At 51.8% G+C, this 20,430-nt stretch overlaps 1 protein-coding gene across 2 annotated transcripts in view; it reads right to left on the bottom strand.

Annotated features, from left to right (window-relative positions):
* Positions 1–20,430, bottom strand: part of RPTOR (regulatory associated protein of MTOR complex 1) — a 103,702-nt gene that overhangs the window by 44,054 nt on the left and 39,218 nt on the right. For both annotated transcript variants that reach the window (XM_058038669.1, XM_058038670.1), the window contains exons 8-17: positions 19,033–19,133; positions 17,997–18,141; positions 10,880–10,955; positions 9,245–9,346; positions 5,908–5,991; positions 4,889–4,999; positions 2,904–2,978; positions 2,380–2,445; positions 1,630–1,821; positions 50–190 (exon numbers count right to left, since the gene is read on the bottom strand). In XM_058038669.1, the coding sequence (XP_057894652.1) occupies positions 50–190; positions 1,630–1,821; positions 2,380–2,445; positions 2,904–2,978; positions 4,889–4,999; positions 5,908–5,991; positions 9,245–9,346; positions 10,880–10,955; positions 17,997–18,141; positions 19,033–19,133 (1,093 nt within the window). The remainder of the gene's footprint in view (positions 1–49; positions 191–1,629; positions 1,822–2,379; positions 2,446–2,903; positions 2,979–4,888; positions 5,000–5,907; positions 5,992–9,244; positions 9,347–10,879; positions 10,956–17,996; positions 18,142–19,032; positions 19,134–20,430) is intronic.

Raw genomic sequence — 20,430 nt, 5'->3', positions numbered from 1 at the left:
ACAATCCCAGCACAGTTCCCAGCTGAAGGAGAGCTGTGGATCCCCTCACCTTGCGCACCATGGGGCTGCCATCGTTGATGAGCTGGGCCAGCATCATGGCCACGTTGTGGTCGATGGTGGTCGAGTGGTCCGTGCGCTCTGCCGAGTTCCCCACGAAGGTGCCCAGGGCAAAAACTGCAGCACAGCGGACCTGGGGGCACAAAGAACAGCCCTGCCTGTCCCCTCTGGGCCTCAGTTATCCCCACACACAGCAGCACTGCAAACCTGAGCTGCTGGGTCTGTGCTCAAACCTGAGCTGCTGGGTCAGGGCTGCAAACCTGAGTTTCATAAAACACGTTTCATGAAAAATCTTTTCTTTAAGATTTCTTCTCGTGAGAAGCTGAGAGGCCTCAGGAGCAAAATGTAAACATTGATTATCTGCTGCTGTGGAATGCAACAGGTGCATCTGGGATTGGTCTCATGTGGTTGTTTCTAATCAATGGCCAATCACAGTCAGCTGTCCGTACTGTCTCGGTCAGTCCCAAGCCTTTGTTATTCATTCCTTTTCTACTCTCAGCCAGCCTTCTGATGAAATCCTTTCTGCTATTCTTTTAGTATAGTTTGAATATAATATATAACACAAAATAATAAATCAAGCCTTCTGAAACATGGAGTCAGATCCTCATCTCTTCCCTCGTCCTGGGACCCCTGTGAACACCATCACACCTGAGCTGCTGGGTCAGGGGAGGCCCTGGGGAGCAGCAGCCCCAGCAGCCCCAGCAAACTCAGTTTTAAGCATCCACAGATGCAGGATATGGTTAATTTCCCAGAATACTCAGTGACCTTCCCATGGGTGGCTCTTCCACTTGGTGCTGCCTTGAATATTAATTAACAGGAATTAGGTACACACAGCCCCTGTTGGGATGTGGATCTTTTACAGGAGTGCTGACTACAGTCTTCAGTTATGGGCTTAGATGATGGAAAAATGGAGAAAAATCAGGGAGAGCTTTGGAAAGCCACCTCACCTGTGCAGAAACAGTGCTCTGAAAGTGGGGAGGACGGGGCCAGGGACAAGAAGAGGAGGAGGATGACAGAGCTGGATGTGGAGGGGATCTCATCCCCAATCCCTGCACGTTACCAGAGCTGTCTGTCTCAGCTCCCTTCTCCCAGGGTGTGCTGGGTGTGCTGGGCTCTGTCAGTCACTGCCAGGCCCTGCACAATCCCTCCTCTCCTGGGAGTGCCACAGAGGTAAACCACAGCCAATTAAAGATGCATTTCCACAATGAGCAGGGGAGAATAGTTTTCTTACTTGGACAAAAAGACCAGAGGGATTTTTGCAAAACTCCCAGTGAGTTCTGGGACCACATTTTTAACAGCTTCTGATGCAAGGAAGCAAACACCATGGCACTGCAGTGCCCAGGTCCCAGGGGTTTGGGGCTCTGTGAACTCCCTCCACATTTCCTTGGGAGCTCCTTTCCTAGGGTGATAAATTTTGATTTTTGGGCTTGTTTGATTTGCATCACCTTGCAGAAACAGCAGCAAGCTCCTTCTCTGAACCAGACACACAAACCCAAAGCTCAGAGGGCCCTGCTCTGCAGAACTCCAGCCCTGCCAGCTCCAGTGGGGCTCACAGGAGAGCTGGAGTTTTACCTCTGGGATTGGGTCCGACAGGAGGCTGTAGAGCTTCTCATGGGCGCTGTCTCTCACTCCACACCACCTGGCTGAGTCGAAGTTCTGCCAGATCCTGCCCAGACAAATGGCCACCCACTGCCTGAGGAGCGGGTGGGGATCGTTCAGCTGCTCCAGGCAGATCGCTATCAGGTTCCCCTGCAGGCACGCCTCCTGCAACACAAACCGAGCCTTTTGTTTGGGATGACAGCTTCCCACCCCGTCCCCGCACGACGAGACTGTTTCTGAAGGAGTCAGGAAGCCAAGAGAAAATAATCGTTGAGTGGTTCCAGACTGATTTTGTTACAGACACCAGCAGCACGAAGGGAAAGGCAGCTAGAGCTGATTAGGTAGTTGAGCATTAAAATGCTTTCTGCAATGCATAAATCTTGGTTTTTCCTCTTTGGAAACGTTCCTTGCACCTGTGAGAGCCCCGGGGTTTATGGCTCAATGCACAGAGCATTCCCAGCCATCAGGACAGCACCAGAACCCTTCCTGTGCCAGTGGCTGTGCAGGGACCCTGTCCTTGTCCCCCATTGCCAGGTGCTGGGTACAGAATGCCTGTCACATCTCCAGGCCAGTTCTCTTCATCCACACAGAAATAACAAAAACCAACGTCCCAGTTCTGTTTCCAAGCTCAGGTTTAGTGCAAGCCAGGACGGCTGCACAAAGCCAGGCACGAGGCACAGAGAGGTGGCAGAGGATGATGAGGGGAAGGGCTCTGGGACTCACCTGCCCCGTGTTGTAGTTGTTGACAATCACAGCCAGGATGAACGCTGTCATGGTCCTGTGCTCAGCCTGAAAACAGCACAGAGTGAGCTGAGCTGGGGGCAGAACAGCCACAGCCCACCCTCCAACAGGGCATCAGCCCCAGAGCAGGTTGTGCCATGGGAAAGAATGAGAAAATCCCAGCTTTCCTTCCCATTTCTAGGCCCTGTTACACCCCAGCATGCTCCCAGCCAGCTCTGGGGAGACCCCAAACACCCTTATGGGAACCCAGCTGCTGCAGAGGGAATTGCCAGAGCTGTGGGGCAGTTCCCTGCTCCAGCAGGCACCTGGAGCCCCGGCTGCAGCCCCCTGCTTTGAGAAGCCCAGAGCAGTTTGTACAGCCCGGGCTGGGTGGTGCCCATGCCCACAGCCCAGCTCTGGGTGCCACTGCAGGGGAGGCAGCCCCACATGGCACCAGAACTGCAGAACACCAGCTAAAACAGGCAAGGAAATGCCAAAGAGCCTGAATAAATGTGACTTGTCCTTACTGGCATGTAGGGGTCTGCCAGGACTGAGAGGAAATACTTGTGCCCATTGTCCTTCACCAGGTCAGCCTGGCACGACTGAAAGAGAGACAAGGAAAGCACAGTGAGAACCACAACACACACATTCCTTCCTCCAATGACCCACAAACCTTTCATTTCTCATTTTTCTCCCACCTTGTTTCCATTTGAGAAGCCAGATGAAGCTCAAGCCCTTCCTGTGGGCTGCACCAGACAAGGGGCAGGGCAGGGAAGCCTCTGGCACTGCCAGAGTGCCACAGACAGCAGGAAATGGGAGCCCTGTGTGGGCAGGAGCCAGAGCAGCCCCCTCTGGGGCACGCTGAACCTCCCCAGGAATTTGTGTGTCCCACCAGAGGCAGAGCAGCCCCTGGGGGCACAGGGGGAACTCGGGGCTGGGCTGACACACCAGTTCAGGCTCCACTTCTGGGGTCACTGAGAGGATCCACGTGCAGAAAGTGAAAATGGAAAGGAGGAAACCCTGACTTGGCACAGCTCCCCGTGGCACGGGACAGGATCATGCATTTTTCATCATGAGGAGAAGGGGAAGGAGGGAACTGATTGCTGAAAGGGGAGGGGGGGTGGCAAGGCAGAGATGCAAGGGAATATTTTAGTGCTGAGGAGAGGGAAGCTGCTGGTTTGGCAGAGGCAGGAGCAGAGGGCCTGGAGTGCTGCCAGGCTGCAGCTACAGGAGAGGCTTCCCCGAGCCCTGCTCAGCCCAGGCTGCTCTCAGAGCCTGCCAGGGTCAGCACCGTGTGCTCCTCACACACAAACAGCTCCTGGGCAGGCAGAGGCTCAGCAGGAGTACAAAAACATAGGCTTGGATTATCACTACTGCTACCTCGAGGCTAGTTAGTAAGCTGAGAACCAGTAAGGTTAGGGGTGAAACTGCTGGCACTGTGGGGAACAAGGCTGCTGTGGGTGCAGAGATGAGCTGGATGGGAAGGTGGCCTGCAGTGAGCTTGGCTGTCAGGCATTCCCCCAGTGCTAATGGGAGAATGAGCAGGCTTGTTGTCTCCATTAGGATAAGGGCAGGCATTAGTGGGGTGGGGGTGCCTTCCCCCTGGACAGCAGCACGGGGAGCTGCCCAGGCCACCGTGCTGCCCTGGGGCTCAGGAGGGAGCAGGAACACACCTGAACCCCTCCATGCTGGCAACACAGGGCAGCCCAGCAGCGCTGACACCTCCTCCTGCTCCTGCTGAGGGAATAAACAGCTCCTGTGGCAGTGGGAGCACAGCCTGACCCAGCCAGGCTCACAGCACATATTCTGCTTGCAGGGAGCTGCTGCCTGTGCCCCCCCAGCAGCATCCTCAGCACCTCCTCCTGCTCCCTCCCACTCCCACCATGTGCTGCTGGAATGGGGGAGTGAAACAGCACAAAGAAACCCAAACCCACCCGTTCAGAGTGGTGTTTTGGTGTGTTTTGCTGTAAAGCTCAGCCTACTAACAAGTGAGGCAGTGCCAGAGCATGGGAGGGAAGGTGTGAGGGGCAGGACAGCACATGGGAATCACACCTGAGCCCTGCACACACCTGGGGCTGAGGCACCACGAATGAGCTTTCCAGAAGAGCTCTGAGATGAATAGTTCTCATTTTCTTTGCTTTCCCAAATCCTCTTAGGATGTTAATGAAAATATTGTCATAAAACTAAACCTGACAATGCTGGATCAACAGCAGGAAAACCTTCACGAATTCAGTGCTGTGCTCCATACTGAAGTGCAGGAGAGACACAAAAATAACCCCCAAAGAGGAGAGATCCAACATCCACAGCAGTTCAGACGTTCTACATGGACTTCCAATTGTGCCTGAATGAACGTGAGCACCTCTCCTAACAATGGTACAGTGCTCCACTAATTGCACCCCCAAACCACTGAGTCAGAGACAGCAGTCCACAAATTCACCTGCAGTCACTCACCAGCTGCCCTGTTCATGTGCAAGCCCAGCAGCAGAGCTGTGCCTGGGGCAGGAATACTCACACTGTCCACTGCCAGGATCTTGGCCCAGATGAACACCAGGAGAGGCCTCAGCTCACGGGCTGAGCTCTGCAGCAGCTTCAGCACATAGGGGAAGATGCCAACAGAGAGGGCCTGGAGGGAGAGAGCAAATCCCTGTCAGTAAAACCCAAATCACTCAGCAGGGCCCAGGGTGCAGCATTGTTACAGACACAGCTGAGAAACCTGCTAGGAAATAATTCCCCAAAAAGAGGGGATCCCCAGTGTTTGTCTGTTGTTATTTTCACCCTGAATGGCACCAGGTACTTCCAGACTCGTTTGGTCCATGGAGACCCTGAGTTAACCCAGCCCAGCCTCCTCTCCTCACAGCTGGGCTGTTTTGTGCTCCTCATCCTCACCTCCCTCAGCCCTGCTGCCTCTCCCAGCTCAACACAGAGTTCAGGAATCCCAGCCTTCCCTCTGGGAATTACCAGGTCTCTCCAGGAGGAGGTAAAGCCCAGCACTACAAAGTGCCATCACTGAGCTGCTCCAGGACCAGCTGCTGCTTCATCTTCATCACTTTTATCATCAAACAGCTCCATTTACGGGAGTGCTTTAAACTGCTCCTGTTTAATTCTTATTTATGCTCCACACTGTGCTGCCACTTTGCAAACTGCAGAATGCAGCTGCTGCCTGCTCACAAGAGCTTGTAAAACCCAGACACCAAACAGATCAAGGAGGAGAAGAAAATGATGCAGCCAGTAAGCCGAAAGAACACATAATAAACGCATGTGCTTTTGTTGGCTATTTATTTTATATATTTCCTCCTGGTTTGTCCCTGACGTTATTTCCCACTCAGCTGCTCCCTGGGAGCTCCCCTGGCTGCACTGGGCAGGGTGTGATGAGCACGAGCCCGTGTGACACTGTGACACCTCTCCCTTTCCCAGCTCACTGTCAGGGCTGTGCTGTGCCCAGCTCCCTGCCCTCAGGCAGCAGGCACCCATCACATCACCCTGCAGGGCACAGGGAGGGAGGGATGGAGCCCACGAGCAGCCCCCACGCACCAGACTGACAGCCCAGGGCCCCAGGTCCAGGAACCTGCCCAGCAGATCCAGCGCTCGCAGCCGGTGCACCTGGCTCAGCAGCACCTGCAGGGACAGCAAGGGACAAGGGGTCACTGCTGGGGGGACAGCAAACAGGACAGCCTTACCAACATGATTGCATGGGAAAAGATTTTGGGAATATGAAACTGTGAGTGAGATTGAAATGAAAGCAAGCTTTGAGATCCCTCAGTTACTGAACAACTGGAAAGCAATGGTGTGGCCAGCTGAAGGTGATCCCCTTTTGATGGAACAACACCCTCTGCTTGCAGACAGGCCCAAGGGTCAGAGCAGACCCTACAGCTTGGCAGAAGGGCCCAAGGAGGAGTTTTTAGGGTTTAAAATGTAACACAGTGTCTTAATGTAATGATTCTTATAGGCTGTGTGTAAATGCTATAGGATTTGTATTTTGTATTGGATTGGTTAGTGAGAATCAGAATATTCAGCACAGAAGATTTACTGTAACAGGAACCTCTCATTCTCTCTTTTACTCTTTCACTTCTCTTGGGCCTCTGACAGCCTGGCACCCTGCAATGCCCCTGTGCAGGGTCTCTGGCACCCTGGCACCCAGCAATGTCCCTGGCACAGCAATCTCTGAGGGTCCCAGCTGCCTTTCCCTGGGTGGTTCCTGCAGCAGGAGCCAAGGGACAGCTCAGCCCAGGCTCCCTCTGCTCCCCAGGCTCAGGAGCACAGGGAGAGGCTTTGCTTTCCTTGGCAAATCAATAGCACAGACTTAAGAGGGAGCAAAAGGTCATGTTGGTCGTTAATAAAAATCTCATTAAAATGGAGTCTGACAACGCTAATGAGGTGGTGCTTTGCTGGCTTATACCTACCCTGGTGTGAAATATTAACAGATAGACTTGCAGTTCTTAATCTCCTTAACAGATGTAAGATATTGGAATGCAACGTTTAATCCTCAGTTTAAATTGAGAAACATCCTTCAGCATGGATCTCAGGGAAAGAGGCTCCTTGATTTACCTCCCCAATTCCATCCCCTCCTCAGTGTGTTTGCATGCTGCATATTGAAATGAGATTATTTTTCATGTTTAATACTGAAGAATAACTAAATTGCTTGGCTCACATCTCACACTCTGGGTGACTGGTACTGGGCACTGAGGTGGTGCAGGAAAAGTCCAGAAGAGAGCAGGGGGATGTGATAACTGCTGCTGTGGGCTCACTGAATATCAGAGCTCAGATCCCAGGACAGGTGACAGGAGAGAGGACTTTGGTCATCCTGCCCTGGTTGGCACCAGCCTATCCCTCCCATCAGGCAGCCCAGCAGTAACAGGGGCAGCACTGGGGATTGCAGCAGGAGCAGAGAGCAGGGGAGGCTGGGACAGGGCTGGGGCAGCAGCAGGAGCTGGCAGGGGGCACAGACATGGCACAGCTGGCACCCTGCAGCCTGCAGAGAAACTAAGGGACCCAAACTCTGTCAGGAAAGGGAACTGACTGCAAAGGATGCCTGGGGGAACCCCAGCTCCACACTCTGCCCTCTCAGCACATCCCCCCAGAGCACTCTGGGGCTGACTGGAAAGGCTCTGGGACTCACTGGGAAAGGCTCTGGTTTGCCATTGTCACCCCAAACAAAGCCCTGGCCTCGCAGGATTTCCCATTCCCAGCTCCCCAGTGGCTCTGCACAACACCCTGAGCCCAGGCTGAGACATTGCAGAGCCTGGGGGCAGCATGGGGGACATCTCTTTCATTCCATTATTCCTCCTGGTGGATGCTGGAGGTGCTGCTGTGCCACCCCCCGCACCAGCCCTGCATCACCAGGCAGAAATGGGGAGTTAATTCCACCCAACACCCAAATTAGGGACCAGCCAGGACACAGGGGCTCAGGGCCATGGCACAGGCTGTGTTTGAGCAGGCAGCTCCTCACAGAGGCAGGATGGAGTCAGGCCTGCAGTGTCTGTGCACAGGAGATGCCACAGAGTGAATCCCACAGGGATCAAAGCTGGCCAGGCTGTGTGTGCTGCTGCTGCTGCTCCCTCTCCCTGGGGTCTGAAACTCCCTCCCTTCCTGCCCTGGATCAGCTGGGTTTGGGTTCTCAGGATGCTCAGACCTGTTACCAGCCCATCTCATTGCACTGCACAATTAACGTGCTATAATTATCACAACAATTACACTGTCCCGGCTCAGACTGCTCCAGGCAGGAACACAGGTTTCTTTGCCAGGTGACCTCTCAGTTCCACTGCAGTCACGCTCCTGCAGAGCCTGCTGGTGCCAAACAATCCCTTGGAAAGCAGCAAAGTTGGAGCTGGAGCACAATCCTGCCTGCCTCCATGGCAGTGACAGAGACAAACCACACATCTGCTTATCCACCTCATCTCCCAAGGCTTGGGAGACTCAGGAAATTAAAATCTGGTCCTGCAGAGATGGATGGTGCTGTCAGTCACAGGCCCAGCTGACAGGGAAGGGGACTGTCCTCCCAGATCCCTGGACAAGGAACATTCCTTTAAGAGAAAAGCTTTAAATTGTGCTGCCCACAGGTGCCTGGCTGGGGTCTGTATTATTTCTGTCAGCACAAACTGCAGGGGAGGGGAGGCCAGAGCAGGCTGCAGATGACAGCTGCAATCCTGGCCCTGCCATGGAACATCACCTCAAACACTGAGTTCTGCTTCCCCTGGATTTCCTCTCCTCCCAACACGAGAGCTCTGCCTCATCTGAGCAGTGTCCCCCACCCTGCAGCTGTGCAGAGCTGGGTGCTCCTGCAGCAGGGCTCCAGCCCCACATTAAAGGGAGCACTCCCCAGGCTGTACCAGAGGGATAAAAGACATTTCCAAACGATTTATGCTGCAGTAACTTCCACTTTCTGCAAATGGCAAGATAAAAGTCTCTGCCTGACAGAGCTGGGACACAGAGGAGGTGCCAGAGGAGGGACAAGCAAGATGTGCTGCTCTCAGAGAGGCAGCAGAGCCAGACATGGAGAGGCAGGGACACCCCTGGAATGGGCAGGGAGTGACAGGGACACCCCTGGTACGGACAGGGAAAGGCAGGGACACCCGTGGCATGGGCAGGGACCCCCCTGGGACAGACAGGGAGAGGCAGGGACACCCCTGGCATGGACAGGGACACTCCTGGCACGGACAGGAACACCCTTGGCATGGGCAGGGAGAGGCAGGGATCCCTCTGGCATGAGCAGGGAGTGACAGGGACACCCCTGGTACGGACAGGGAAAGGCAGGGACCCCCATGGCATAGCAGGGACCCCCCTGGGACAGACAGGGACAGACAGGGACACCCCTGGCATGGACAGGGACACTCCTGGCACAGACAGGGACCCCCCCAGGCCCAGCACTGACCTGCAGCACGATGGGCAGCTGCTCCGGGGGGTTGCGGTTCTCCACGCCCATGGTCAGCCACACCTGGAATGCCGTGAGCTGCTCGGCGAAGAAGGGGCTGTGCTGGGGGAGCAGACAGAGACAGCAGCCTGGGTTAAACACCAGGGAGGGCAGGCAGGAGCTCTGACACCCCTGGCCCTCACTGTTTCCCAGGTTTGTGCTTCGGAGCTGACTCGTGTTTGCTCGGGGTTTCTAAAGGCGCAAAACCTCCCCAAAGACTGAGCAGACACACATCCCTTAAATGTGGTGGGGAGAAGGAGGGAAGGGGAGAGAAAGGGGAAAAGTGAGCACAAAGGTCCTGGGGAAGCTGGCTGCTCTCCCCAGAGCAGCAGATGGAGCAGCAGAGGATTTATCTGCTCTGCAGAGGCCGTTTCACTCCTGCAGCAGCACTCAGAGCTGCCGCTGCCCCAGCCAGGGAGGCACAGCCCAGGTGCAATGAGAACAAATTCCTCATCCATCCATCCATCCATCACCTTGAGGATGTGCTGCAAACCCTGAGTGCACTGACCAAAGCACTCAGCAGGAACCCACAGAGAAACAGGAATCAGTGGGGAAGGAGGGAGGGCAGAGATGGAGGAGGGAGAGAAACCCAGCCCAGACCCATCCCTATGGGAGCACTGGGAGCCCCCAGCCCCTTCCCCACCAGGTTATTGTGTTTGCCAGCTCTGAGCAGGCAGGAACAGCCTGGAACGGCCAGGAGAGGTTAGAGATGTGCTGCTGATGCTCCCCAGCCCCGAGGCTGTGCCAGGCCAGGCTGCACTGGCAGCCCCCAGCAGGTCCCTGTGCCTCCCCCAGCTGCTGCCCAGCCCTGCCAGTGGCCACAGTGACCACGGGCACTGTCCCTGCCCTGCTCCTGGCCAGCACCACCCGGGCTGGACCCGGCTGCTCTCTGAGGCTGAGCCTGCCTCCACTCCAGCCCAAATCCACACAAACCCCATTTGTCAGGCCCGAAAAGCAGCCTGGAAATTGCTCCCAGCCCACCCTGAATCGATGTCCAGCTGAGAATGGCCACTCTTGTCCGTGACCTCCTGCCTGATCCCAGCCAGTCTCTGCCTCTTCCCACCCCAGAACACTCAGAAATCTCCTGAATTGACAGAGAATGCCCAGCTGAGGGTTAACACTAATAAAAAAGGCCTCCAATGGCATTGTTAGAGACTGAAAGTAAAAATGAACGTAAGCCAGGAGAGGAAAAATAGTATTTTCTACGTTGTAAAGCAGAGCACAGAGTGAGGAAGGAAGGGTGGGAGGATAAAGGCCTCAGGGCATCCTCATCAGCCCCCAGCCTGGCAGGAGCCCACAGTTCTCCTGCTGCAATTACAGCCAGAAAAGCTGGGGAAGTTTGGGAATATAAATAAACTGCAAAAATGCTGCTGAAAATTAGAGAGACATCAGGGTGGGCAGGGACCTGAGCTTGTACAGCAATTATTACTTGAAGTTTCACTTCATGGAATGTCAAAGGAATATCAGGAAAAATCCATTCTGAATAAAGCAATTTAAACTAAATAGAATATTAAAATTTTTTGTTTTCTGAGATTAAATAAAGCAGAAAGACCCCCAGTGACTCCTGTTAACAACCCTGGGACAGTGCCCACTCACCCTGAAGGCAGTTCCCTCCTCGATGATGGTGGGCAGCTGGGAGAGGCAAATGTCCACAGCAAGGTCCCAGGCTTGCCTGCAGGGAGAGAGGGAATCACAGGTTATCCTCAGGAACAGCAAGGGAAACTGGAATTGTGACCATCCAGGAAAGTGGGCAGTGTTATCTGGCTCAGGAGCGCTCAATATTCCCCGTTTCCAGGGAGAAATGGGAAAAGCACCTGAAGGAGTTTCTGCAGCACTGGAGAGTGTCAGCCCACAGGGCCTTTGAGGTGTTTTACTATGCAGGAGAATGGTTCAGGGAGCAGAGACAACTGCTCTGATTTTGGCTGCCCACAGACGGATGCTGAGGGTCACTCCCTGCAGCAGCACACACAGAAGATGCCGAGCTCCTCACAGTGATTTTAGCTAAGCAGCACTAATACTGCTACAGAAGTGCCCAAAGCAGCCCTGTGAGGTCAGATCTCAAAGGCTTTAAGTGTTATCAGAAAGAACAAACAAAAAATTTGAAAAGAGATTGGAGTAGATTAAAACGAAATCTCTTTTTGATGCTTCTAAAATCAGGCTGCTGGAAAGAGCCACAGAGCCAACATCACCCAAACCATCCAAAGCTCTGCCAACCTTCCCAAACAAAAACCACAACGTGAAACCTCAACCCTCCTGCTCTCCACAAGCAAGGGCTGTTGATTAAGGGCAGCTGTGGAAGAGGCTCTGCTCAAGCCAAATGCTTCAAATGCTTCTCCAGCCATTCCAGAGCAGCCCTGAAATGATTCCCCAACCCTTCCAAACCACCCAAAGTGCTGCTCCTGCTCTGTCTGTGCAAAATACAAATCCTCCCAGCCCATGGGACACCAGCAACCAAAGTAAAACTTCTCTGCTTCCAACCAGTGCAACAGCTGCTCCCTCCTCAGAGCCCCAGGGTTACACACAGGTTACTCACTGTGCTGGCTGCACAGACAATGGCATTCAACTCCTGTTACAATAACTGCAGGATTCAAAGCAAGCCACAAACAAATGGGAAAGGGATAAACCCTGGAGGGTGGGGAGAGCTCTGGCACAGGGCTGGGGACAGGGATGGCTGGGAGGAGGAGGAGGATGAGGAGCAGTGTTTGGCAGCTTTAATATCCCAGAGGGAACAGGAAAGGTGGGCACGCCGTGGACGTGCTGCCCAAATCCCATCACACAAACAAGAGATAAATTTGGGAGCACAGGGAGCCAGGATGGGAGGAGCTGCATCCCATCCGTGATTTATGAAAGGCAGAGATCAGAGCACCCCCCCAGCAGAGATGCTGGCTGCAAAGCGCTCTGCAAGATTTGTTCTCACTGCATTTGAGACACAACATCTTTCTTTGCTCCCTCCTCACTGCTCTCCCCAGTAACTCCAGGCCCTCCACCCTGACAGTGACAACTGATGGGTCCATGGGGTGACAACCCTGTAAACACCCAGGCCTTCCACTGAGTTATGCTATCAAAGAAGGTGTTAAAGAGGATTATTTTTAATATTACCTTGCAGTAATTGCACAAAGTTGAAAGCTCTCCTTAGCAGGAAGACTGACTCAGTTAAAAAAAGGGATTTTGCTTATCCCAAAGCCAAGGCAGCACCACGGCAGGAATGGTGTGTGGAGGGACCCCACCTCAGCCCAGCACCCTTTCACTGCACCAGGACTGTCTGAATGTTCAATAATTTAACACAAACTCATCAGCTGCCTCCTTGTTTCCCAGAAGTGCTGCAAAGTTTGGACTTAAGCAAAGAACAGAAAGCAGAATCCCAGCCCTGCTCAGGCACTGTTCACTGCCCAAACCCACCCTGAGCCAGGCAGTGGAACCCCCAGGAGCACTGAGAGCAGGAACTCAGCCCTGTTCACTGCCCAAACCCATGAGCTGCCAGGCAGTGGAACCCCAGGAACAGAGAGAGCACAAACTCAGCCCTGCTCAGGGACTGCTCACTGCCCACACCCAGTGCCAGGCAGGGGAACCCCAGGAACAGGGAGAGCACAAACCCAGCCCTGCTCAGGGACTGCTCACTGCCCACACCCAGTGCCAGGCAGGGGAACCCCAGGAACAGAGAGAGCACAAACCCAGCCCTGCTCAGGGACTGCTCACTGCCCAAACCCAGTGCCAGGCAGGGGAACCCCAGGAGCACTGGGAATGTGAGGTTTCTGAGAGCAGAGTCCCAGCCCAGGCAGAGCTGTCTGCCTGCACCCACGGGTACCCATTAGCTGGCAGCTCCTGGGGGCTGATTTTCTTACACTCAAATTTTTGGGCTGACTCAATATCTAATGCTTTTAACTCTGCTCTTTTTTTTTAAATAATGTATTCTTGACGTCTTTTAACGCTCTCTTTTCCCCTGGGAGTGGTGGGTATTACCTGGCACCACCCAGGTACCAGGAACAGGAGGTTCCCTGCCTGGAGGAGCAGCTGGACGGAGGCTGAAGCCACCCCTCAGCCCTGGGGCAGCTCCTCCTTCTGAGCCCCATTTCTGGAGCCATTAAATATTTCCCAGCCCACTGGGTCTGTTGGGCAAGACATTCCCCATCAGTTCTGGAGCCCAGTGCCACCCATGCCCTGTGACACAGCCCAGCTCACCTGTGTGGCAGCCACCCTGTCACCTCCCTAAGCTGCTTTAGGGCACAGCTGGAAGCTGCTCAGACACAGCTATTTTTATAAACTGGTTATTGCTGTGAATATCTGGCACAATCTGAAATCCTTTTCTTCCCCCAGTACATCCCCCTGCTCCAGCCACGACTTAGGGCACAGGCTTTGCTATTTCTGTGCCACAGCAAAGTGTCCTAGTCTGATAATGGGGCTTGGAGATGGTAAGACTAACACAGAGACACAAAAAATATCAGGTTGCAGTGTAATCTGAACTAATCTAATCCTTCAGCAGCTCCAAATGCCTCTCCCAACAATCACCTTCCTCCTGCAGAGCCCTGAGTGCTCGGGTGCAGCTCCAGCTCCTCATTTCCCTGAGGGATGGCTGGGCAGCCCCGATCCATCCTGCTCCACCTGCAATTGCCTTGCTGCATTATGGTTTTGTTTCCAGCCCCAATCTCCAGCTCCCTGGATTTGCAGTACATTATGGCTCCTTTCAGCCCAAATTTCATGGCCTGCAAACACACCACGGTGTTTCTGTTAGGGATGGGTTGTAGCTCTTCCAAAGCATAATTAAGGCACTTGGGATTTAATATATGACCTGTGTTAGGAAATATTTCCAAACACATTATTAGGTCTTTTCAGAGGCCGTGAATAAAAGCAGCTGGCAGCAGCAGTAATGCACAAAGCCTCATCCATCACAGCACAGATCAAGGTGCTGACAGAGCTCTGTGCTCAGGCACCACAGACAGAGCCACTCTCAGCTGCACAGCACAGCCAATCAATGGATATTAATATTCATGTTAATATTAATCCTGCATTAGGGCCCTGCAGTGAGGGCAGCACACAGACACAGCCCCAGGGGAAGGGGCTGAGAGGCACAACTCAAGCCAAGAAAAGCAGGAAAACCAGAAATAACGGGTCAGATTGTGTCCAAGGGGCACAGCCACAGAGATCAGCTCTCCTGACCCAAAGCCCACTGCCCTGCTTGGTGAAGGGAGGAGTCTGACAGCTCCTGGGTCAAATACCCCCTCAAAAAAGGGAAATTCTCACTTCTCCTCAAGTTCCAGCTCAAAAGGATACTGTGGATACAAATGAATTGGCCAGAACCAGCTTGAAGGGCTGAGTTTTGAAAAGGCAGAGCAGCTCCCAGCTCCAGCAGCTGTGTCACAGCTGTGCCAGATGCCAGCTCAGAGCCAGCCCAGGTCACCTGGGGAACCCTGCACAGCAGAGATGGGCTAAGCAAAGGAGACAGAGCACAGAGGTTGATTTGGTGCCAGAAGGGGCATTGCAATCATCCAGGAGGTGAAAATTGAATCTCAAGGGTGGGACAGTTTGCAGGCTGCTCCCACCACGTGCAGACCTTATCACAGAAGCCAGACTTGCTCCACAAAATAATGCCTGGGGATCAAAAATCTGGGAAAAGTCTGGATAAAACACCCATCAGAAAACTCTGTTGGATCTGAGCCACAGACCTTGGTTGCACAGGAGCCCCACAATGCCTGGGCTGGAGTTTCATCCTTTCCAGCACCTGTGGCCAACTCCCCTGCCCTCCTGCATCACCCAGCTCATCCCATCTGTAAATTGGGTCTGCAGCTTTCAGATCAGGCATCCATTACAAATTCCTGAGTGAAAGGTGATAGACAAGGAATTATTTTTAGAAAATATTTCAAGGAGCCCTAAATTAGTTTCTAAATCTGTCCTTACTAAAAGTTCCTAATAACCAGTGAGCCACCTCGGCCAAAAGTGGAATTTTCCCCTTTGCTGGATTTGCTGCAAACTGCACGTTTTTTGGAGGGCACTGAATAAAGTGTGCCAGTTCCCTGCTCCCTTGCTCTCTACCTCACCAATGTTCAGGATTCACGTGGAAAAGAGCTCTTTGTGTCCTGTTCTTATGGAATTTCTTCTGGTAAATCCTAAAAAGCAGCAGCAGAGGTGATGTGCTCTGAGGGGCTTCACAAAGGTGTCCCCAGCACCATCCTGCAGCTTCCCAAAGGAATTTCCAGCACCACTCTGCTCCAGAATCACACTATGAGCCAAGAAAACGTGTTTGCAGACCCCACTGTGCTGCCATGTGAGTCTGAGAGAGATGAAAGTGGGATCCAGGAGCTCCCAGTTTCATTCCTGTGGCTCATGGATGGCAACACCAACTCCAAGTCAAGCCATATTCCCACAGGAAACCAGAAACACAGGCTTTTAATAGGCTGGCAATAAGAATGAATTATGTCCCTATAAGGAACAGAAAATATAGATTTTTAATATGCTGGCAAAAAAGCAAGCCATAAATAACTCCAGAAATTTACTGGTTTAATTTTGAAACTCCTGCAGCAGCGAGTCCTACCCTGCTGCACTTGCAGAGTGCAGCTGATGGCTGGAGCCCTGCCACGTCCAGCAGCAGCTCAGGGTCCCCAGGGTGCCTTTTCCTGCCCTGTCCCCACTGTCCCAGCCCTGGTGACACTGGGAGAACAGCCCATCCCAGTCACGAGTGCCCAAAGCAGTTTTGCTCAGGAGCTGCTGACCCAAAGCACTCAGGGTTCATTGTCTGCATGTCCCAGCACTCAGAATGTTCAGTTCCTGGCAGCTCCAGGCAAAGGCTCCCCGGCTTCCTCCAGGATTTTAATATTTAAAGCAGCTCTGTGGGACCTGCAAATGCCTCCTCAGCGTTTGCTGCACCTGCACAGGCTCCTGGGGCTCCCTGCTGCCAGCCTGGCCCCATTCCCTGCAGGAGCCATGGAATGTTTGGGTTGGAAGGGACCTGAAGGCTCAGCTGCCACTGTCCCCAGCTGCCCTGAGGATCTGAGCTCCTCAGAGCTGCTGTCAGTGCTGCACTCATTCATCACCACTCTCTGTGCTCACCTTCCTGCACGTTTGTATGGAGCAAACCCCTTAGAAAGCTCCTGAAGTGCTGAGCCCCCTCAGTGCCTTTAGCCGTCACTTTGGCAAGGAGCCCCCCAGTGCCACTGCCCCCCTCTGCACCTGGTGCTGCTCTATTCATTACAGTGAGCAAGAAAATAAAAGCCGGAATTTTGGTTATTAATGTTGCTATTATTATTATTTTTACTATAATTGTTGTGGGACATTGGTTTGATATGCAGAACTGCATTTAAGAGCTTTCTGATAACTGTACCACCTCCATTTCCATTAATCACCTTAAAAGCAACAGTAAAAGCAGAGGAACTCCACAGCAGGAATTTCTCCTACTGCAGCAGCAAAAGCTAAGGATCCTGCCCACCCCACACAATCCCTGGGGAGAACAAAGGCAGAGGATGAGCCATTTCTGTGGGGTTTGAGTGAGAGCTGCCAGGGCTGGGGGGCAGCTCCTGCAGCACAGAGTTACAGGAACATTGTGCAGAGTTACAGCATCCCAGGGCAGGAGCAGCTTCAGCTGCCAAGGCTGTCCCACCCTGATCCACTCACTGACCTGGCACATCCACATTTTCTGTGGATTTTGCCCAGGATTTTTCTCCTGGGAAGCTGAGAAGCTGCAGAGAAAAATGAAAACAATTCTTATCTCCTTTGCTTCTCCTGTGTTTTGCTGGTCTGGAATGTGTTTGGAGACTGTTTACCCACAGGTGATTGTTTCATTGGATTCTGCTGTGAGTTGTTGTCACTCTTTGGCCAATCAGGGCCAAGCTGTGTCAGGACTCTGGAGAGACTCATGAGTTTTCATTATTATCTTTTTAGCCTTCTGTCTGTATCCTTTCTGTATTCTTTAGTAAAGTTCATTTTATTTTATTTATTATTTTATGATACTATATTAAAGAATAGTATTCTTTAATGTAATATAGTATATTACATTAAAGAATAGTATTCTTTAATATAGTATAAGATCATAAAATAATATGATTCTTTCATATAATATAGTATCATAAAATAATATGATTCTTTAAATAATATAGTATCATTCTATATATAGTATATATATGCTATTCTTTAATATAATATAGCATAATAAAATATGATTCTTTCATATAATATAGTATCATTTTATACATAGTATATATATTGCATTCTTTAATATAATATAGTATCATAAAATAATATGATTCTTTAATATAATATAGTATCATCATATATATAGTATATATAGTATTCTTTAATATAATATAGTACCATGATATATATAGTATATATATATTATTCTTTAATATAATATAGTATCATTACATATATAGTGTGTATATGTATATATATGTGTGTGTGTGTATATATATATATATGTGTGTGTATATATATATATGTATGTATGTATATATATATATATATATTTGGTATTCTTTAATATAATATAGTATAATAAAATAACAAATGAGCCTTCTGAGCACATGGAGTCAGACTCACCATTCCTTCCTTGCTCAGGGTGGAACCCAAACACAATCCTGCCCCAGGGAAGCCCTGCACAGACCCAGGTGGAACCTTGGCATGGTCTGGGCAGGAGGGGACCCTGGAGTGCCACCACCCACCATGGGCAGGACACCCACCAGCACCCCAGGGTGCTCCTGCAGGCCCATGGGAGCCCAGCACTCACCACATGGCGTGCATGTAGGTGGGGGGCAGCCTGGGGCTGCTCACGGGGGTGCAGTTGTAGGACCTCATGATCCTCTCTGCCAGCAGAAAGTTCCGGAACAAGCTGGCCACCAGCAGGTCCTGCCGGAAGAGCTTCTGGAAGAGATCTGAGAGAGATGGCAGGGTCAGCACAGGCACCTCGCAGCACCTCAGGTGTGATGTAAAAAGGGTTCAGGACATCAAACCACGATAACATTTTGCTCCAGTAAGGAGGAACCCCCAGCAGCTCTGCAGGGATGAGATGACAACCAGGAAAGGGAAATTGTGCCTGCAGAGCTCCCTCAGACACCATACATCCACCCTCCACTAACTCAGTCAAACACTTCCTACCATGGGCTCTTTTTGCCTTCTCTGGATCAAATTCCCATTTTGGTGTCTCATCTCAGCTCATCCTGACTAAGTTTTTGGAAAATTACTGAGGGAGAACAGGACCTCTGTGTACTGTTTAATCAAGAACTATCCATCTGTTAACTGGCAGTGTGATGTGCTCATGAGAAGCCAAAATGAATCCTAAAAGATAGCAAATGTGCTCTCTTCTACAGGGCAGAGAAGAATTGATGCTGTGTGAGCATTAGGAAGAGCAGGGTTGGAGAAGTGTTTACAAATTTGGCTGCTTGTGCTCCAGAAGTACCAATTCAGAGCACAACAGGGGTGGAGAAATGAGGGATGAAGTTACTCATGGGAAACAAAACTGCCTTACCAGCAAAGAGGGGGAAAAAAGCCTTTATTCATGCTATTAACCAAGGCTGGAAGAAAACAGATTGCTCTGTACAGATTCAGTAAGAAAGAGAATTATTCAAGCTACAACAATTGTGTTAGCACAGAAAAACCCTTTCTGCGTTCTAATCATCAGGTCTCTGCAATGCTCTGGTAAAAAGAGCAAATAAAAAACAAACTAGCTTTCAGCTCCATCCTGATCTGCTCTTCCAGTTTAATTTTCTGCTCATTTCAGCCCCTCATGGATGTGACTCCTCATCCCCCTCCCTGGCCAGCCTCACCTCGGGGCAGCACGTTCCAGGCAATGGTGTCAGTGATGGCTGTGAAGATCCAGTTCAGCTCCCCCAGGGGGGTTCTCCTGTCGTTCAGCCTCCCAGGAATCCTAAAGTGGGGAACAAAACCCTTCATGAGACCCCTGCGACTGTGTCTTTCTCCTCATGAGGAGGTACCAGCAACAGGATGAGGAAGTTTCAAAAACATGCAGCAACCTGCAGAGACATCTGTGGATTTATTCCTAATTTAACCCAATTGCCTTTCTGTGACAGCTTTTAAATATCAGAAGTATCAGCACCAACACAGGAAGCCTTTCTATGGCCACTCACTCCTCTGACACATGCAGCAGCACCATCCCCATGTACAAACACAGTTCTAAACCAGAAATTACCATCTTACGAAAAATTCCTGTCTGTGTGGGTAGCAGAGGAGCAGCACAGATCTGTGTGCAGTGTTTGCTGATGGAGCCCCTGCAGCGAGCACGGGGAACACGAGGCCACAGAGGCTCTGCTGAGGATTCCCTGTCAATATTTGCATTGCAGAACAGCCTCTGCAGCAGATCCAGGGGGGAGAATCCCTGCTCAGCCTCCCCGGATCCAAGGGGATCCCTGCTGAGCCCCCCTGGGATCCCTGGGACACAGAAACCACCCCTGGGGGACAGAAACCCCCTCTGACACCTTCCACTGAGATCTCCACAAGGGGCTGGAACTGCCAAAGCCAGGTGGCAAAGGCAAACCATGAATTATCACCTTCCACTATAAATAATAAACAGACATTAAAACACGAGCAATTTCCAGCCCCTGACATTTGATAATGCTTCAAGTGGAAGCAAACATTAATTTCAGTCTCACGCTTGTTATTTGTGGTGACTTTTATGGATGGGGTGCTGGTGCACCACAGCCTGGAGCAGGCTCAGCCACAGCAGGACCTTCCCCACGTGGTGACATCCCCAGGGGCCCTTTGTCACCAGCCCCAGCACAAGGGACCCAGCTCCTCTGCAGGGACAGGGACCTGAGCTGGGGCCCAGCACAGCCACAGACTCTCCTGAGCAGCCCCATAGCAGAAGGTTTCCTGGCAGAAACCTTTACTGAAAGAGGATTTAAGCTCCAAGTGCTCTGTGAGGCCAAGTCAGAGCTGCCTCAGACCTCCAGTGACCTCACCACGTCTCTGATTAGCAGTTGTAAATTCACTAACATACCCCAGCCATTGTTTACTTTCCCCTTCTCGAGGATTTTTGTTCAGAACTCCCTCCTTCTGCACAATGGACCCAAGCTGAAAATGCCAGGAGTGCCACAGACCATTCCTGGTGCCCTGAGAGGGGATTTGGGGAGAGGGAGCCCAGTGCAGCAACAGAGATTAAAGCATCCTTGTACATCCCAATCCTTGGCATCCAGCTTTGGATTCCC

This window comes from Melospiza georgiana, chromosome 21 (genome assembly GCF_028018845.1).
Source record: "Melospiza georgiana isolate bMelGeo1 chromosome 21, bMelGeo1.pri, whole genome shotgun sequence".
Lineage (NCBI taxonomy): Eukaryota > Metazoa > Chordata > Aves > Passeriformes > Passerellidae > Melospiza > Melospiza georgiana.
The sequence above is the reverse complement of the archived record's forward strand: the minus strand, read 5'-3'. Positions and strand labels throughout refer to the sequence as shown.